Raw genomic sequence first — 19,915 nt, 5'->3', positions numbered from 1 at the left:
AGTAAGAGTAACAGTGAACGAGGCAAAATTGGAGAGAGAGAGAGAGATGATGATGATGATGATGATCATTTTTCATCATCACCATCATAGGAAATAACATTAAATAGAAAAAGGAGAAAATAAGAGAACGTGATTCCATTGAACTGAAAAAACAGCAGCAGTTTTTCAGTGAGTTGACGATGAACAGTAAAAATTAAAATGTGATATTTGGGTGAGTCTTTTCAATTTCATCATAATCACTTTGATAATGGTGGTCAACCCATCAAATGTTTCTCCCTCTCCTCATGTCCTGTGTCTTGCGTCCTGTGTCCTGTCCTGTCCTTTCCTCCTTCGGTTCCTCTGCTTTTTTCCGGTAAAACAATCAACTTTTTAATCTCCCTTGGTAATTAATATTATTCTCTTTCTGTTTCTCTCTCTTTTCTTGTGTTTCTAATTGGGTATCACAACACAGATGCATTATAATGTGAAGGACACTCTTTACACGGTTGTCAAGTTAACTGAATGAAGGGACTCCTCCCTTCCCTTGAGTTTCTCCAAGTCAAATGAGTTAAGTTTCCCTTTGATTAGTAAAGAGGAAAAGGAATTGACCATAAACACATTCTCATTATCCTGCGTATTTATCATTAAATAATATTCACTTTTCATGAGTGTGAATAATGAGATTTTACTACTAAAAGAGTTACTATCAGATGAATCAATTGTGTTTGTTTTTGTTTCATTAACAACAATAAACAAAAACAACAACTCAATGATTATGATGATTATGGTGATGATGATGATCATCATCATCATAACAAAATGATGGGTTACAAAAGGTTAGTTATAGTTGAGTTAATTTGACAACTTAGGAGGAGTTTTGTTGTTGTTTGTTTGAGAGCAAACCTTTCATTTTATTTGATTGTTGATCAAATTTTTCCACAGCAATCAAAGTCTATTACACTTTATGGTGAAAGGTTATCATTATCAGTAATCTGATATATTATATGGTTTATCATGGACATGATCATCTCTGTGTTTCCTGTTATTTCATATTCTAATCAGACATTCATCACTTGTCATTCGTTGATATTTTACTTAAAAGATGTTGTCTCTCTCATAGTTAAGGTAATAATTATATCAACACTTTGGATGTAATTGTGTGTGAGTTTATTTCAAATTAACGGATTAATAACACCACCGATGGTGAAATGGATTCGTGATAAACAACAACAACAATAAACAAGTTACCAGATGCATTGGGTTGAGTTTAGATATCCCAATGATATGGTAAATGATAGACGGTAATGATCATGAATTAACTGATTGTTACTTTAATTAAGATGAAAATGAAAACAATGAAAAGCTTGAAATGAATTGTGAAAGTGACTGAAAATTTCTTAAGAAAAGAAATGAAAAATACCGCTAATGTTTATTGCTGAAGAGAAGTAGCAGATTCGCATGATTGAATCAACATTTTGTGGGATAACAAATAATCCTTGCGTGCAAAGAGTAGACTCACAGCTCACTCTTCGCTACTCACGCAAGGTTGACTTGGTATCCCACAAAATGTTGACTCAATCATGCGAATCTACAAAATACACTTTGTTGTAAAGTAGCAAATTAAAGCAACTAAAACAACAACCAGAATTGCGGTATTTCTGTTTTCATTTTTCTCTTTCATCGATTCATAGGAAAATCATTCTCCATAGTTATTCATTCCTTAACTCCCTGTGTGAGAATTCACGATTAATAACTTAATTCTCTCATTTTGACACTTTCTACTTTCTCTTAATTAGCTCTCGATCAGTAATCAAATAGCAAATTACTTTTGTTTGTTTATTTCAATTATTTGCTTTTTGCTCTTTTGCGTGCAAATTGATGATGATTATCTTCATCATCATCATCATCATCATTATTATTATTATTATTAACATTGTTATTAACTTTAGTATAACAATAACCAAGTCAACAAGCTGATATTTGATCTCATCTAATTACCAATCATATTGGTAATTGATTGATTAATTGACCAATTCAATGATTATGATTAATTAGGTTTCGACCTTTTTCCTTAAAATTCACATAAATTGCTAATCATCCGACTCGAAAATGTTCAACTGTACAACATAAGCAGATTAACTCCATGAGATTCAAATGCATGTTTCCCATTTACTAAACTGTAAATAGACGAGAACAAGGATGATGAGGATGACAAATGAAACTAATGCAGAAATCAGGTAAAAGTGAAAATGTCGCTAGAAACAAAAGTTAAGCTGAGTTAATCTTAATTGTTAGAGCATTTGAACGCTTTGGTAACCGTCATCATCACATGAAAACTGAAATTGTTTTTTGTTTACTGTGCAAATGCTCATTTCGCTCAAGGCAATTATAATGTTTCGACCAACCTTTTTTGCTCATCATCATTTCTGCTTTTACTTCAGCCTTACAGAACTTTACTTTCTGTGTCTCCTTGCTACCAGCCGATTCTCTCTCATGGTTTCATGTTGATCCAAAGTTGTTGTTTGTTGTTCATCTCAAGGTTGTCTTTGTTTCTCTGTAGAGAAAATGTTTCCATTTTGTTCAACACGAAAATTTCGCTTCCTTCACACAACTTATATTCTATCAATATCACTCAAACTGGCGATAAGTGATCGCAACTTTATAAAGTGACCTTGTGTACCCATTTGCTCAATCATGATTCCATTTCTTTCTTTTGCTTAATATGTCATCATTAGCTTTAAGCAAAACAGAAAATTTTATCAATGATTAACACGATTAAAGTGAATTACGTTTACTTGATTTAATCTGATGAATTTTGTACATATCGAAATAAAAATGAAAACAAAGCTTCGTTTTCTGGCCATTTATCGATATCTTGTTGATCATTAAAATAACCGTAATAAAGATTATCTACAAATTAAAATGATTCCCATTCGTATCAACAATTACGAGTCAATATGTTTGTTTTACGATGGACAACAATGTCCATTTATTATCATTTGAACACTTCCATGCATATGAATATCTTATTGACATTAACATGTGCCATTAGTTTTGCCTTTTACTCTTGTCGACAATAATCAGCTGATAAAATCTTATCACTTTGAGTTATGAGATAAAAAGCCTTAGGCTATGCCATTGGCTCAACATCTGATAATTCAACTCGTGCAAGTGGTTTATATTCATTTATCAGCTCAAGAAGCATTTATCATGATCAGGATGAAACAGGAACTTGATTAGCTTGCGTTTTAAAAGACCTACTCAGTTACACAACAATAAGAAGATTGATCAAGTTTCCTAATAAAATTGAACAAAGTGTGTTGATGATGATTATTATCTTGAAACCACAATCAACGCAAATATAAATCAAGATCAATTTAAATAAAGAGAAAAATGAATCACATATAAAAAGAATTTTTTCTTTTTCTTTTTCTTTCTTAATCTTTTCTTTCTGATTATGATCACTTGATGATATTAACTTGAATCTCTTCCTTTACTTTGGAACATAAAAAATCAGAAAAGTAACATCAACATGAAAAAGAGGAAATAATATAGTCAAGGATGAATTTTATGTAGTGATATATCTTGATGATGAGAAGGAAAAGATGAGGAAGAGTAAAATAAGAGATGGAGAAAAAAGAAGAAGAAAAGATGATGAGGGGAATGAGAAGTTATCAATTGCAGGGTTATTTCATGTTCCATGAATCTTTGCCTTTTTCTTCTTGCACACAGAAAATCAGTTGGAGATAAATTTAGATAATAAACATAATTTACATAAATTAGAATAAGAAGAAGGAAAAAATAAGAAGGATAATCAAGTGCGATTGCCTTGTCTCTCTCTCTCTCTCTCTCTCATTCTCATCTCTATCTACATGAGAGATATTTTTCCTTCTTCCAATTGAGCTGTTCTTTAGCTTGTTGATGGTCTAATGGTTTGAGATCAATGTGATATAAGGTAAAGTAAGAGAAAAGGTAAGATGAAAATGATGATGATGATGATTACACATCAAGGAGAAAAAAATTAAAGCAGAAAAAGTGGAACAAGATCTCCTTGATGATGATTCTCAAATCAGATAGATGAATTGAAGGAAGGTGAATTGAAGACTAACTAACTAATATAATCCAGGTAAGAGACGTACGAGTAAATTTAGGGTTGAATTATTTGATAACTTTATCTAATATCTTTCATGAGATATTAACATTACAAAGGCAATTGTGAGATGATCACAATCAGTTTCATTTATGCAAATGGCTTTCCCATGATGAACATTAACAACAATCTCAAGTTTCGCAAAACAAATAACCAATCATAGTCTTGGTTTTCTGAATGTTTCATTTTTTTCTTCTTATGAATAAACTCATCAATTGGAAAACATTGAGCTGTGGTTGAATATAAACTCAGGGAAATAAAGAATCAGCTGTATAAATTACTCTGCACTGAAAATGGTTACGATGATAATCAAAACCAGTGAAATTTTATCTTTATCATTTTCTAATATCCGCTTAGACTGTTACAATTTTGATACCTTTTAATGTTTACTCTTAATAAGATCAGCAATCATCATTGTTTCCTTTGATTATCAACATGATGACTTGTTGTTAAAAGAGAGAGAGAGACATTTGAAAACAAACAAAGAGTAATTAGCATCATCAGATATCATCAAAGTAAACTGATCAAGCAAAATGATAGCAAACTTCTGGTTACAAGGACAATTATTTGGCACTTTGGTGCTTTTGCTGAAAAGCTGTAGCCTTACAGGTTGTGAAAAGAAAAGCAAAAGGAAGAGAAAAGGAAAAAGAAAACAAAACAACCTAATCAAGCTGTTGAAACCTCAGATGATTATTCATTTTGCTGCGTAAAAATTTGCATCAATTTTCAGCGACAGATTTCATGGTGGAAGAGAAAAGAAAGAGACTCAGCCAGAAGAGCTGAATAGAAAGCATGAACACTGAAACAGATTGAAATACATCATGATCATGTTCGAACATGATTGATAATAGACTCATTTTCTATTTAACCAACGAATCAACCATATTCTTGATGCATAAACAACAATAATAAATCTGAGCAAAAAAATCATTATGATTACTATGATTGACTAAGGGCGAGCAGAGGAATGGGAACTTTTGACAGGCTTTGCTCAAGTCAAAATGGATTCTTGATGGTTCAAGTTTTGCTTCATGTTCAATAGAAAAGTTAACTGTTACCATGACTTGAGATCATGATGCAGCAGAATCAGAATCAGAATGAATGAATTACTGGTAGAGGGACAATAACAACAACAATACAACATTAATGCCGAATCATGTTGCAAACTTGGGTATTTTTCACCATTACGGCTAAACTGTTATTGTCGTGAATCGCCTTGATTATCACTGAACATTTTACGCTCTTTTCTCACAATTTCAATCCTTTTCTCAATTAATCACTTTTCTTGATTACTTTTTCTTTTCTTCCTTAGTTAACAATTTTCCACTTCTTCTTTTCCATCAGGTGAATTTGAGAGCGAAGATGCCGAATGAACAAGAAAGTGAGACGATGATGATAAAAGTAGATTATTAATAAAATCACTTCTCTGAATGTTTCGTTGAATCTACTGATGATGTAGATGATAATCATCATGATGATGATAAAATTGGATCTAAACCTGATTTACTTTGCAGATCATTCAAGCTACAACTATTTAGGTAAATGTATTAAGGTTGACAGTTTATCCAGGTAAAATTAAAGCGAGAAAAAGAGAGAAAGCAAATTAAATGAATGAAAAAAAAGGAAGGGTTATTGGCCGAAGTTAATTTAATTCGAAGAAAAAAAAGAAGAAAGAAAAAGATTAAGATTTTAAGAGAATTGGAACAGAATTTGTTATCAAATTGACTAATAATGTTCAGTTACTTTGATCGCGACTTGTTACATGGAGGAAGATAATTGAATCCATAAATTAACATAGAATTCGATTGGAAAGAGTTAATCATTTCATTTAATGGCCGAATCAAAGAAATTGAGATTAAGAGACGAAAATATTATTATTGTAAATTAAATTACGTTAATGGAGTTTATTTATATTTATATATAAGTTTCTGTTGTTTGTTTGTGGTTTTTTCATATTAAGCGTAATAGTGGAGATTGAGGCAATCAGGTTGCCACAGGTAAGAGAGGAGAGAGAGAGAGAGAGAGAAGGAACAATGATAAAAGACAGAGACAATATAGAACAATGTGTAAAGAGGGAGATGAAGAAAAAGAATAGATCTCAACAAAGGTTTTGTGTGATGAGGTTCATCGTAAACAGAAAATGATGAGATAATAATTATAAGATGAAGGGAATGGTCAAGTGTGTGGTTTGTGTTTATCAGGAGACAGATTAATTTCTCTGATGAGGATAAGGATTAAAAGATTCATTAGGAAAAATCTTTTTGATTCCGATTTCATTTTGTTTTTGTGCTTTTGCTTCGAATTAGCGAGAGATCGTCTTTGAGGGATGTTCAGTTGTATTAGAAAGAGAAAATGAAAGTAAGAGAGAGAGAGAGAGAGAGAGCACGGCCCTGAGAGAGAAAGATAAAGATAAAAGTCAAAAAGGTGATGATGATGAGGAAGAGAAAAAGATGTTCTATTAGAAGAAATCAAGATGATTAACTTATCTTCTAATAAGATGAACTATGTTGACAATTTTATCGATATTTTGACTATTAACTAATCAGTTAATTGTAGGAAATGTCGAGGGTAATCGATTTGAACAAGTTAATTACAAGAGTTAATTAAAATGAAATTGTCTGAACAAAGATGAAAACATAATTCATCTTCTCATGAAGCATCTTTTTCTTATGTGATTAAAATGAAAGAAATAAATTAATCAACTCACCTCATTGATTAGGTATTTAAATTCATCAGTTTGTGTATACCATTTATACCATTTATTTAAAAGTTAATAATATTAATTAATTAATTAATTATAATAATAGTTGATCAGTGAGCCGTTAAACTTTGTCCATGGGTCATATTGGCTCCGTTCCCATGGCCTGGTGGTGAGTGGAGTGGACTGTGTGAATGGGGGTGATGGAGAGGAGGAGAATCATGAAGTCCATGTCCATCATGAGGAGACATCATCATGTCTTGACCTAGTTGACCTGTGGGTGGGGTCATTCGCTTCTCTTTCTGTCGTCTATTACAAAACCAAACTCGGACAACTTCCTTTTCTAGTTGGAGATTTTCAGCCAAACTCGAAATTTCTTGAGCTGAAGGTTTGGGTTGCTTATGGAAATGATTCTCGAGGGCACCTTTGACCGACACCTCAATGGAAGTTCGTTTCTTCCGTTTCCTTCCTTGAGCGGCGATCTTATCAATCGACGTTGGTGACCCTGTAGTCGAATCAGCCTCTTCCAACCATTTAGCTAACAGAGGCTTTAATTTGCACATATTTTTAAAACTTAACTGTAACGCTTCAAATCGACATATTGTTGTTTGACTAAAAACATTCCCATATAAAGTCCCAAGGGCAAGGCCAACATCGGCCTGAGTGAAACCGAGTTTAATACGTCGCTGTTTGAACTGTTTTGCAAACTGTTCAAGATCATCAGAACTTGGTGTTTCCTCTTCCCCAGAACCATCACCACCACATCCTCCCCCACCCAGTCCTCCGCCTCCTGATGATCCGAGGGATCCAATGGATCCAGGATGATGACGAAGATGTGGATGATCGGAAATGTGATGATGATGATGTAGGCCACCAAGGGTCGGTCGATCAATCGGTCCCGATAAATCAGATAAGCTGGACAATGAATGGTCTCCCCTCATGGCTGGATGGAGTACCTGGTGAGGAGATGGACCCGTTTGTGGGCCATTTCCCACCCCATGGACAAACATGCCGTTCATAGAGTAATGATGCTGTGGATGATGATGAGAAGGAACATGTGAATGATGATGACTCAAAGGTGAGGAACCATTTGAATGAGGTGTATGATGGCCTGAGGCGGCAGCCACAGCCATTCCATGAGCTGCAATCGATGCTGCAGTTGAAGGTGAAGCGTGAAGAGGTGAAGTATGATGCCAAGGAGATGCGTTCATATGCTGAGCTGCGGCTGCAGAAGCCACAGCCCTGTGATGTGCATGCAAAGCATTTAAATGAAGCTCACTAGATATCGATGAATTTTGACCTGAACCATTGTTATTTGTCGATGAATTATTACCATTGCTATTGTTGTTACTCGAAGCACTTCCGGATGAACTGTTACTTCCAACGTTTCCAGCTCCAACAGAGCCACGTCCATTTGAATTACTTGACACTGGAGTTGAACTACCACCCCCAGAACTGTTATTACTTTCACTATTGTTGCCACCAATGTTGACATTGGCACCATTGGGCTTAATATCTGATGAAGATGAGGAAGAAGATGATGAAGATGTTGATGACACTGCCGATACAGCGGCTACAGAAGCCTGATGATGAGCTGCCGCTAACGATGAATGCATTCCAGTCCATGGCTCAGCTGCATGATGAGGAGGTGCAAGTCCCATGGTTGCCCACTGGTGAGAATGAGCACTTAAAGGTGCATGACCATTAGGACCTTGGTGTTGGTGGACAGCGGCCATGTACTTAAGTTCAGCTGGCCCATCACGACCATAAGATTGACTTACAGGCACTTGCATATGATCATGATGATGATGATGAATTTGATGAAGGGTTGGGTTCAAATAAGGAGAAAAGGTTCCACTGGACATGATGGATTCGTTTGATTTGGAATGAGATGAACAATATGATCGAAGTAGATTAGATCTTTACACCAATGGATCACAAATATATTCCGTTTTCCAATGGAAAGTATGGGAACAAAAGATTGAACGAAATGAATCGTTGATTGATTAACATTTGATCACAATAATCTTATTAGTTGAATCACAACACAATTAATAATTAGAAGAACGAGTAATGATGAAGATGATTTTTCTGGTGTTGGTATTGGTGTTAATCTTGATGTTTTGGTGTTGATGATGAAGATGAGGATGAAGATGGTGATGGAGATGAAGACATTTGTTTCATGAAAATCTCACAGAATCAGATAGACTATTCATACTCATTCTCGTTTTTTCTTTGCTTCTTCTTCTTATTCTTCTGTTGATCTTTTTTCAGTCAACATTATCAACTAACCATTTCCATCCAACACACAAATTCACCTTCTCTCTCCCTTTTCTCTCTCTCTCTCTCTCTCTCTCTCTCTCTCTCTCTCTCTCTCTCTCTCTCTCATTCATTTACTCCTTCCTCTTCTTCAATGTTTCCTCATTTTCATTGGATTTCCCTCTAATCCTTGACTCTGCCTCCAAACCTTGTGGAAGTTGCGACGGGAGGAGTTTAACAGCTCAACCTCAATATCGATGTATAAGAGTTTCCAATATGATCAACTCCTCCTTCTTTTCTCTTTCTCATAATATTATTATTTTCCATTCATGTTCCACAGAAATGCTCAGATAAACAGGCTACAGATGATAGAATAACACAGAAGGAGGAACAGAAAAGATAATGAGAATAAGACGAAAATGAATAAACGAGAGAACAGAAAAAACAGAAAAACAGAAAAAAGCGAAAAACAAGAAAGAAAAAAAGAAAGTCATCTACCTCTGGAAAAGAATCAAATAGATTAGATTCTCAACCAAAATTCTGTTTCGACTTAAAAATCCAGAGTAACATTCAAATTTCGCCATCATGAAGACTTACTCTTCACTTCACTTCTTTTCCTCATCTCTCATAGCCAACAACAAAACAGAAAACAGAAAAAAGAATTGACTTTATCAATGAAAAAATAAAATTTTCATTTTTAATCGAATTGATAAAAAAGGAAAATATTTCAATTGTTTCCAATCAAATAAAACGAAAGATTATCGACAAATTAAAGTCCCTACACTGCCATCTGTTGATTCGGTTTGTTACTCAATAAAATAAAAGAGGGAAAAGTTTATTGTTTGTGAGCTGAACTCCAGTTACTGGAGGGTTAATGCAGCAGCTCCTCCATTGGGAGAAAATTACTCCTGACAACTTAAAGAGGGAAAATTGAATTAGGGTTCACATTTATAACAGATTTTTAAGGTATTAATAATTGCCGATTACAAGTAACATTTTAATCTTCAAATGTTAATAATTAGAAGAGGATAAAGAGTAAAATTCACGAATCAGATTAATTGAGTCATGATCAATTTAATTCAAAGGCCCAATTTTTATGATTATACCGAAGGTTGAAGCGAAATTGTAGGAAAGGTCTAAAAATAGTTAAATCCATTAGGTTTGACATAAAGGAAAAAATTAATATTAGAATTTCGATCTTGTAAATTGTGGTAATTTTAAATCAATTTTTTTAATAATTGTATTTAAATTGTATTTGCAGTAAAACTTTGAGATAACGGAAAAAAAGTTTTATCAAATTACCAGAAAAACTTTTCAAGGAACTAAAGTGGTCCAAGTTATTACGAAGTAAGTTTTAAGATCATCAAATTCGTGTAAAGTATAATCTGTGTGATAAGACGACGAATAACACAAGATTTAATTTTTAATTTACAGGTAAAGTTAATTAAAATTTATCAGGAGCAATAAAAGTTTGACCGAAAAGAAAAACGAAGAGAACTAAAGTGGTGACATCTATTGATTCACCAATCGCTTTGTTCAAATTCTCGGCTCAGTCCTGAGCCACCAGCGCTCGATAGAAGAGCGGCTGAGATGAGGTTCTGTTCCAACAGATGCCAACAGATGTCATTCCAATGACTTTTGGAAAAACTCAGGTTTTCGACTGGAACCACTAGATGGCCCTAGGGGATCAACTCTCACCGAGACTCTCTCGTTGCCTTGGTAATCGTTTATGTGATAATCTGGAGGCAAATTTAAATTCATCTTGTTTATTTGGAAAATTAAACTGTCGGAATAACTCGGCATCCAATCAAATATCTAAAACGCTTGATTTTCACTGCGATCAATCTTAACTAATGCTCGAAGTCGGAATCATTTGGATTCATGTTATTGAGAATTAATTCTATCAAAATGTTATAAGAATGAGAAAATAAAGAAGAGAATCCATTTAGTTGTTTCATTGTTCATTTAATGATGAGAATCACGCGAATTGTTGTTGATCGTAATTTTGAATATTTTGTTTTCATCGAATATTCGAAAGCTTAAAAATTATCATTTAAGACTTAATGTGCTTCTGAGTAGCTGTTGTAATGAGACAAAGTTGCTAATTAACACGAAGGTAGTTTTCTCAATTAATCAAATGAAGGTTACAACTTATTCATTTCTTTTCAAGATTTAATCAAAATCTACTGGTATATTTGATAATTAGAGAATATTTGTTAATTATCACCGTTTTAATCGAAGTAACAAAATGAATTCTAAATCTTTATTTCATTAAATTGGTTGGATTGAATTTCTATTGAAATATATTCTCAACAAACTAGAAAATGGATCTGAGTTCTGATGCATGGGTCTCAATTCATTCATAGGAAATTCGCATGTAAAAAAAAACTATGTCACTCAAACTCTTTTGATCTGAATCGAAATGAAAGACTAAAAGAATTTACCTGAACATATTGATTAATTGTAGAGCTTTTAAATAGCTTGAAGCAACAAAATTCACCTTTTCTATTGGATTTATCACCTTTACTCACCTTCGATTATCTGCCAACAACTTTAGTGAAAATTAGCTAATTCACATCACTCAGAACTCTCACTATGGGTTCGAATGTTGAGATATTGCTCATCTTTTACTCTGTGGTAGGAAAATAGAAATTAACCTGGAGGTGTAAAAGAATCATTAGTTTTCCAGTTGAAGAACATGAAAAGTTATCTCATGGGAGAGAAAAAGATGATTAATTATTAGAATTATCAAATGAAGAGGATTATGATAAAATTTCTGTTCTTATGGATTAAAAGTTTTCTATAATTATTATTACCTTTGGGTTCCAAAAGATATAAATTTATGAAAAATTATCTCCCATCAGAAAGAAACTGAATCCATTTACTATTTATGTCACTTTTAAATGTCAAGTTTTCCACCCAAAATCATTTATCAACAATAGACTGATAGAAGTGCTAATCGCAATTTAAGTTATCAAAATTGCTCAATTTGATTCACTAATTGATACCGAAACACGATCAGTAGAAATGAATGAATTTGAAAAGTTCTGTCATGTAATCGATATGCTCAAACTATTGGTGATTAATATCGTTTCATTAGCAAGTTAACTTAATTGATAAGTGACTTGACTCTTCAGACTAATTAGTATTAGGAAATTTAGGATTAAATTATGCGTGGAATTGATTTGATTTGTTTATGATAAGTTCAACAACCAATCAATTAATTAATTGATAACAATTGAATTTACCATTGATAAACAATTTGTATGATACCTTTTGAATAGTTATCACGAATCAAATGAATAGAAACAAGTTACACCTATAACTAAATCAACTAAATTGAAAACAATTGAAATTGATGTTGAAAACTAAAAGGTAGCTCATTATGGTTATCATGAGATATGAATTTAAAGATGATAATATATCTGATATCATGATTATCGTGGTTAATTTTTCATCTTCAATTACATATTAAAATGAAACGTTAAAAGTTATTAACGTTGTTGAAATAATAAGGAAAAAATCATCTGCTTAAGTAGTTAGTTAATTGTTATGATTAAAGAGGAATACGCGAAAGATGAAGATGAAAATGAAGATAATGATGATGTTGATTAAATGTTTGTAGAGAAAAAGAAAAGCAAATTTGTTGGGTTGTCTTGATTAACATCAGTTGACGTTAATTACCACATCAATTTAATTTCTTATTGATAAATGTGCTTTTCTGTTGATGATAATGATGATAATCGTTATAATCATCATGATAATCGCAATCATTTGATTGTCTTACGTTTGTATTGTGATTACTCTCAATGATATTCCCGATAACGTTTAGTGATTTTAATCTCATAAGGATTGGGAATAATTATCAAGAATTAATTGTAATAACCTTTTTGTTTTCTTGTTTGCTTGTTATTATACTAATTGTTATTGTTTGTTTGTATCTCTAATTTCAGTCTGCCCATGTTATTATTGTTATTAATATAAATCATTCGCATCATCAGCAATTATCATCGTCATCACCAACCAGCAACACCAACATCAAGTATCAATGAATGAAAAAGGAGATGATATTTGTTGAAAGGATCTTTTAATTAGAGTACAAGAGGAAACAATGACAAATGATTTTGTTATTCATGAAGTTGAAATGATTAACTCGTGATTCTTATATTTTCATGTCCATTTTGTTTGTTTACTTTAATTGGTGTTCCTTTTGCTTCTCATCTTACTTTGGATCACCCAAAGCACCCTCATCGCCCCATAATCGTCATGACCCTCTTGGTGGGTCCACCTTTAGCTCTCCTTCTCCCTTCTCCCTTTGCCCTCATTTGTGTTCGTCTGTTATCCAAACTTGACTCACAATGATAATCCCTTGAGGCGATTGGCTCAGTACATACGATCTACCTTAATGGATGTACTGACCATTTAAACGAAATACAATAGACCAGTAAATCTGATTCAATTTGATTCAATTTGATTCATTAAATTGATCTACTAGATTGCGAAAAATTTTGAATCGGTCTTCGTGAATATGTTTATACATTTCAATCAAAAATTTGTCCATTTAAATCTTTGCATGTTCGGTATCGGATTCTACTCTTGAAGGCAAAGGCGAAATCTCGATGCACAAAAAATTAAAGTCCAATGAAAAAAGAATTCGATAATGGTCACTTCAGTTTGACGTGACCAGTTGAACACAAATAGAAGACGTTCGAACGAAATGAGAAGACTAAGTCGAGGGTAGAAATTGTTTATTTTATTGGCCTGTAGAACGACAAGACTAATCACAAAAATAAGAAAACTACTCGACACAATACGAATACTTACCAATTGTTATTTTTGATTAAAATTCAGATCTTCAATCAATCGAAATTTTTTCAGGATAAGAAAATAATTGATTTAGAAAATTACTAAATCATTCAGATGAATTCAGAAAAAACTAAGATTTTTCTAAAAATAGTGAAGCATTTAGTACAGTAATCTTGTGATTGTGGTCAGCAGTTTCATTATTTTGTTGGACCGTCTTCTCATTTTGAAGAAAAATTAATAAATTTATTTTCTCTCCTCTTAATCTTCTCATTTCTGTTGAATGTATTCTTATTGTATTCCACCGACCTTGTATCTTAAACTGGAATCACTGTAAGATCGTCATGAACATTTACCAATTCACTTTAAATGCTACTACCTCGCAGTCGGAAATTCTGAGGCTGAATGTTAACTTAATTAGAAAAAAACAAGGGCAATTAATGAAATTTTTGTCATTTTTCTTTAATCGTAGCTGAAAACTTCTAAAATTTGAATGAAAGATTTTCAAGACTTAATGGCCGAAAAACGGAATCTTAGTCTCGATTCTCAAAGATTACTGTAATATCGTAATTTTCAAGCCGATTTTCTCTGCTCTGAGCCTGAAAATTGACTCGAAATAATTACAATAAATGTTCACAGTCTCTTCGATAATAATAATAAGCTTTTAAACATTGATCTTTCTTTCTTAAGATAATTGAGATTCAAATAGACGATTAATTGTAGATGATTATTGGCTGGTGACAATTGTTATCATGGAGCTTAATCACTTAGTAAATTAAAAGTTTAACCACTAATTGCGAACGCATCGAAAAGTCTCTAATAAAAACTGAAACGGCAACAGGAAAGTAAATGTTTGAATAAAGTTTCATTTAACAAGTTAATATAACGCTTAAAGTGTCAGAGTTAATTCCTGTGTAAGAATAGATGATTGACCGATTGGAATTGTGACTGATTGTGAAGGTAAATATGATCAATGAGATATAATTAGAGACCAGTTTCCCGATTACTATCAAGGTAACAACTAAACGAAGCAAAGATCAAGTAGCATCATATCAAAGCAAAGAAATAGAATCATGAAAATATTTCGAATGAGAAATGATACATTACTCTATAGATTTGAGGTGTTGAGGATGATAACAATGATTAGTGGCCTAAGGTACGATCAGAAGGCAACTAAGGCCATAAATAAGGACCTTTTGGTCTGAATACGAAAAAGAGCAAGACAAGGACAGAATATGATTGATGAGGATTCAATTTGTGGTTACCCATAGTTGTGTTTATATCCAGAAGGGTATTCACTCTTCCCCAATTCATTTTGTTTGTCAATAGAAACAAAGATCAGGTTTAAGATGTGGATGAAGATGATGAAAAAATTGACTACATGAGAACATTCAATTAGATTCTCATTAGAATGCAATTCTCAAGATAATTTGGCAAATTGATGGATCGATGAAGAAAACGTGCAAAAAACTTTATCTTTTTAAAACTGAAAAGTTTTTCTTTACTTTTTATCTGATTAAACGATCGATCAACAGATGGCAGTGTAGTGACTTTAATTTGTCGATAATCTTTCGTTTTATTTGATTGGAAACAATTGAAATGTTTTCATTTTTTTGTCAATTCGATTAAAAGAAGAAAATTTTATTTTTTCATTGATAAAGTCAATTCTTTTTTCTGTTTTCTGTTTTGTTGCTGGTTATGAGAGATGAGGAAAAGAAGTGAAGTGAAGAGTAAGTCTTCATGATGGAGAAATTTGAATGTTACTCTGGATTTTTAAGTCGAAACAGAATTTTGGTTGAGAATCTAATCTATTTGATTCTTTTCCAGAGGTAGATGACTTTCTTTTTTTTCGCTTTTTTCTGTTTTTCTGTTTTTCTGTTTTTCTGTTTTTCTGTTTTTTCTGTTCTCTCGTTTATTCATTTTCGTCTTATTCTCATTATCTTTTCTGTTCCTCCTTCTGTGTTATTCTATCATCTGTAGCCTGTTTATCTGAGCATTTCTGTGGAACATGAATGGAAAATAATAATATTATGAGAAAGAGAAAAGAAGGAGGAGTTGATCATATTGGAAACTCTTATACATCGATATTGAGGTTGAGCTGTTAAACTCCTCCCGTCGCAACTTCCACAAGGTTTGGAGGCAGAGTCAAGGATTAGAGGGAAATCCAATGAAAATGAGGAAACATTGAAGAAGAGGAAGGAGTAAATGAATGAAAGAGAGAAAGAGAGAGAGAGAGAGAGAGAGAGAAAAGGGAGAGAGAAGGTGAATTTGTGTGTTGGATGGAAATGGTTAGTTGATAATGTTGACTGAAAAAAGATCAACAGAAGAATAAGAAGAAGAAGCAAAGAAAAAACGAGAATGAGTATGAATAGTCTATCTGATTCTGTGAGATTTTCATGAAACAAATGTCTTCATCTCCATCACCATCTTCATCCTCATCTTCATCATCAACACCAAAACATCAAGATTAACACCAATACCAACACCAGAAAAATCATCTTCAACATTACTCGTTCTTCTAATTATTAATTGTGTTGTGATTCAACTAATAAGATTATTGTGATCAAATGTTAATCAATCAACGATTCATTTCGTTCAATTCAACTCCTTCCTCTGTAATCATCATCTCGAAATTTAATGTCCCATAATTACTCAACTGGAATCGGAATTTATGTGATTAATTGTGTTAATAGTTTTAGTTCAATCAACATCACATCTTCACTTGAGAGATAAAGTTCATTATCTGCTAATTATAAATTCCATCAACACCCAAAATCCTAAAACACCAAAGATGAATCACTTAGGAACCATGTATGCCACTAAAAGGAGAAGACGAAATAGTAAAAGGTAAAATCTTCCTAAGTTCAATTTCACAATCAATTGATTATTGATTCAAGAAGGAGATTAAGTCATCATCAGTTTTAATCCCTGGTGCTTAATTAGATCATTTAAATAGTGATAATCAAAGCTTAAAGTCAATATCAAGATGATTACTCTCAATTACCATCAATTAGATTAATATTTTCCAATCAGCTGAATAGATAAATCAATCATCTGATAAGTCAAAATGCATATTTGTTGAGATTTAATCCTCAAAGAGTATTAGAAATTAGTTAATATTCAATATTTAAGATGCTAAAATATAATTATCTTTCTGGATAAATTAAAAGTCAATGGAATTGATGAAAAATAAGATTTAGTGTTATGAAATATAATGAAGATAAACAGTCGGAATTGAATAATTTGTTTGAATTCAATTTATCGTGTAATCGGAATGATTCTTGTTTTATGGTTAAACAAAATGAGTTGATTCAATTACCATGATGCAGGTGAAGTACAAAAGATTCAGTTAAGTGAAAACGATACGATTATTTGATGAGCTGCATTGGTTTTGCTCTTTTCAAGTTCATAATAAAAGGCCAATCACATGGAAGAGAAAACTTCAATGGGATAACAAAAAGAAACTTTTGTTAGCATCTTCATCACAATAGAGAGAATAGGATGAGAGAGAGATGAGGATTTTCAAAGTTCATCTTATTTATAGGAATATTTTGATTCATCATCGAACTATATAAGCGATTATCAAGCAATTTCATTCGTTTCTTTGTTTATCTTATTACAGGTTTTGTTTACTTTAATCATATTAGAGAGTATGAGATATGAAATAAGCAATTTTCTTGGTTAATCAGACAAAATGATCGGATTAAATGTTATCTTTTATCAATATTTATCTAATTTTGTTTATTTCTCTTACATTTTATCCTTCGAATGAAATGTCCAGTGTCCGTGTTCAGCCGAAAGAAGGTCAAACCAAGTCAAACCCATCTAAACGACATCGTGAACGACTCAATGCTGAGCTTGATATGTTAGCAAGTCTCTTACCTTATGAACAAAGTGTTCTTAGTAAATTAGATAAACTCTCAATATTAAGACTCAGTGTTTCCTATTTGAGAACGAAAAGTTATTTTCAAGGTAAGTTGGTAAATTATTTCACATAGAAAATGATCAAGGGAGAAAAAGTTAATCTTAAACCAAGAAGATGAATTTCAATGAACTTTATCATGTATTTGGATAGAAAATACGATTAAAACTTATTAATAAATAGTTCGAAGTCGTGAGTCAGAACGATGCAAATCGCAAACGACAAAAATGTTGCAACTTTGATAACTTGATATAAATATTTTCATATTGAGTGAGATGAATAGTTGAGATGCTAAGTTTTTCATCATCGCGTGTTCATTAATTGTAAATTGATATTCAATCAGAATCAAGTAGACAGGTAGATACACAAATAGTCAACAATAGAGATGCAACAATGTTTACAAGTTTAGTAACATAAAAATACAATCAAATTTGCGTGAAAAGATTAACAATTATTTTGATTAGTTACATTGAGAAATAATGAAACTATTCCCTTGCATTTTCACCAATCGATAAAACAAATCAATTTAATCAATGGAAATGAAATTGATATCGATCTCTACAATTGCAGCAATTTTCAACAAGGAGCGTGAAAAACAAGGCAATTTACACGAAATTCATCGAAATACGCCGAGAGAACTTCTTTATCCTGAAATTCTGATGGAAGGCGATCTCATTCTCCAGGTAAGAGTCTAGTTTTGTCACTTGATAAATTAAACTCTAACAAGAGCCAATGTTGAGTGAATAACAATTGAAGTCTCAGCAACAAACACATCGCAAGATCTTGTTGATTGCTGAAAATTTGCTTATCAGTAAATTGATAAACTTTTACTTGCATTTGAAAAATTGCAAAGTTTTCTCTACTTTCGCTAGTCTTCATCCTCTTCCCTTTGTTAATTAATTGACTTAAGTAATTAGAAGACAATATCTTGACAGAATATCTTGAGACCTGCAAGGAAGTTGAATGTAAAGAGACAGAAATTAATGTGACTTTCTTCAAACAACTTGAAACATTGAGATAAAAAGGTTATTATTATTTGAGGTGAACAAAGTTTCCTGTTCTGAAACGATTATCTCTCATCATGTTACCTAAGTGAAAAATTACAACGACATTCAATTACCGTCAACAGATGAAAAGAAGAAAAAAAAAATGACAACAATTAAGTGACATAATTGAATTTTCTGAAATAAACATTGGAAAATTACAAATTCTATTTCCTAATGATAATTACAGGTAATTTGGTGGGTGGTCCTCATGAAAACATCTTTCATCCACATCATCAAATTATTCAATCACCGGTTGACTGGATATCGACAATTTTGTCAACAATCCTTTTCCATCTCAATTGATGATAATCATGATTGAATTGATGAAATGTAATTTAATCAAATTGTCCAAGTGAAATCACGTTTCCAGACATTTACTCAATCAAATTGAATCTTTTCAGAGCAAAGTCAAAGTGTATAAGTGAAAAATATACTCACAATTTTGTATTAGTAAATTGATTGAATGCAAACTGAAAGCAAAAGATGTTATTAGTAAGAAAATTACATAGAAAAAAGTGAATTTTTCATACCAATTAGTTATAACGTTAAAATTATACCCCGAGGCTAAATTATCATCAACATGTATTGAAAATGTTGTTAAAAGTGACACAAACTGTATCTTGTCAATGAAATAAATTCAATGATTTTGCTAATATTGGCTAACCTTTCATTGGATTATTAACAAGAGACTTTTTCTTGACCGTGAGAAGGTCAATTCCTGTTGTTATTTTGTTTACATGATTGAATGATGACGATGATGATAATTCTGAAAATGATGATTAGAATGATAGAATTTTAATCTTATTCTGTTTTCTTTCTTTGTGATAGGCTCTCAATGGATTTCTACTCATACTCACCTGTGATGGAGAGGTTTTTTATACTTCTCATACCGTCGAAACGTATCTTGGATTTCATCAGGTAAGCAGAAAATCATTTCCAAATTGCAATTAAATTTCTTATCAATTACCTTCTTCATCTTAATCATCCTCTTAATCACCAATTTAACATTTGCAAGTTGAAACTTTGTAATCAATTTTACAAAACCCATTAAGATACAT

At 32.3% G+C, this 19,915-nt stretch overlaps 2 protein-coding genes across 4 annotated transcripts in view; one reads left to right on the top strand and one right to left on the bottom strand.

The window, feature by feature from the left end:
* Positions 1–6,000: 6,000 nt before the first annotated feature.
* LOC128385705 (silk gland factor 3-like) lies at positions 6,001–9,187 on the bottom strand. Its single transcript, XM_053344595.1, has 2 exons — positions 6,837–9,187; positions 6,001–6,519 (listed from the first exon to the last, which is right to left on the bottom strand). The coding sequence occupies exon 1, from the start codon at positions 8,690–8,692 to the stop codon at positions 6,941–6,943; it is 1,752 nt and encodes a 583-aa protein (XP_053200570.1). The 5' UTR covers positions 8,693–9,187; the 3' UTR covers positions 6,001–6,519; positions 6,837–6,940.
* Positions 9,188–15,836: 6,649 nt separating this feature from the next.
* Positions 15,837–19,915, top strand: part of LOC128385680 (serine-rich adhesin for platelets-like) — a 32,673-nt gene continuing 28,594 nt past the window's right edge. For 2 of the 3 annotated variants that reach the window (XR_008324821.1, XM_053344567.1), the window contains exons 1-4: positions 15,837–16,736; positions 17,671–17,861; positions 18,382–18,494; positions 19,686–19,775. Coding sequence is in view for 2 of the 3 variants with exons in the window: in XM_053344567.1 (XP_053200542.1) it covers positions 16,681–16,736; positions 17,671–17,861; positions 18,382–18,494; positions 19,686–19,775 (450 nt within the window). In the remaining variant the exon portion in view is untranslated. The remainder of the gene's footprint in view (positions 16,737–17,670; positions 17,862–18,381; positions 18,495–19,685; positions 19,776–19,915) is intronic. The other variant, XM_053344566.1, reaches the window with a different exon arrangement.

This window comes from Panonychus citri, unplaced genomic scaffold (assembly GCF_014898815.1).
Source record: "Panonychus citri isolate SS breed McGregor unplaced genomic scaffold, ASM1489881v1 Contig00050, whole genome shotgun sequence".
Classification (NCBI taxonomy): domain Eukaryota; kingdom Metazoa; phylum Arthropoda; class Arachnida; order Trombidiformes; family Tetranychidae; genus Panonychus; species Panonychus citri.
The sequence above is the reverse complement of the archived record's forward strand: the minus strand, read 5'-3'. Positions and strand labels throughout refer to the sequence as shown.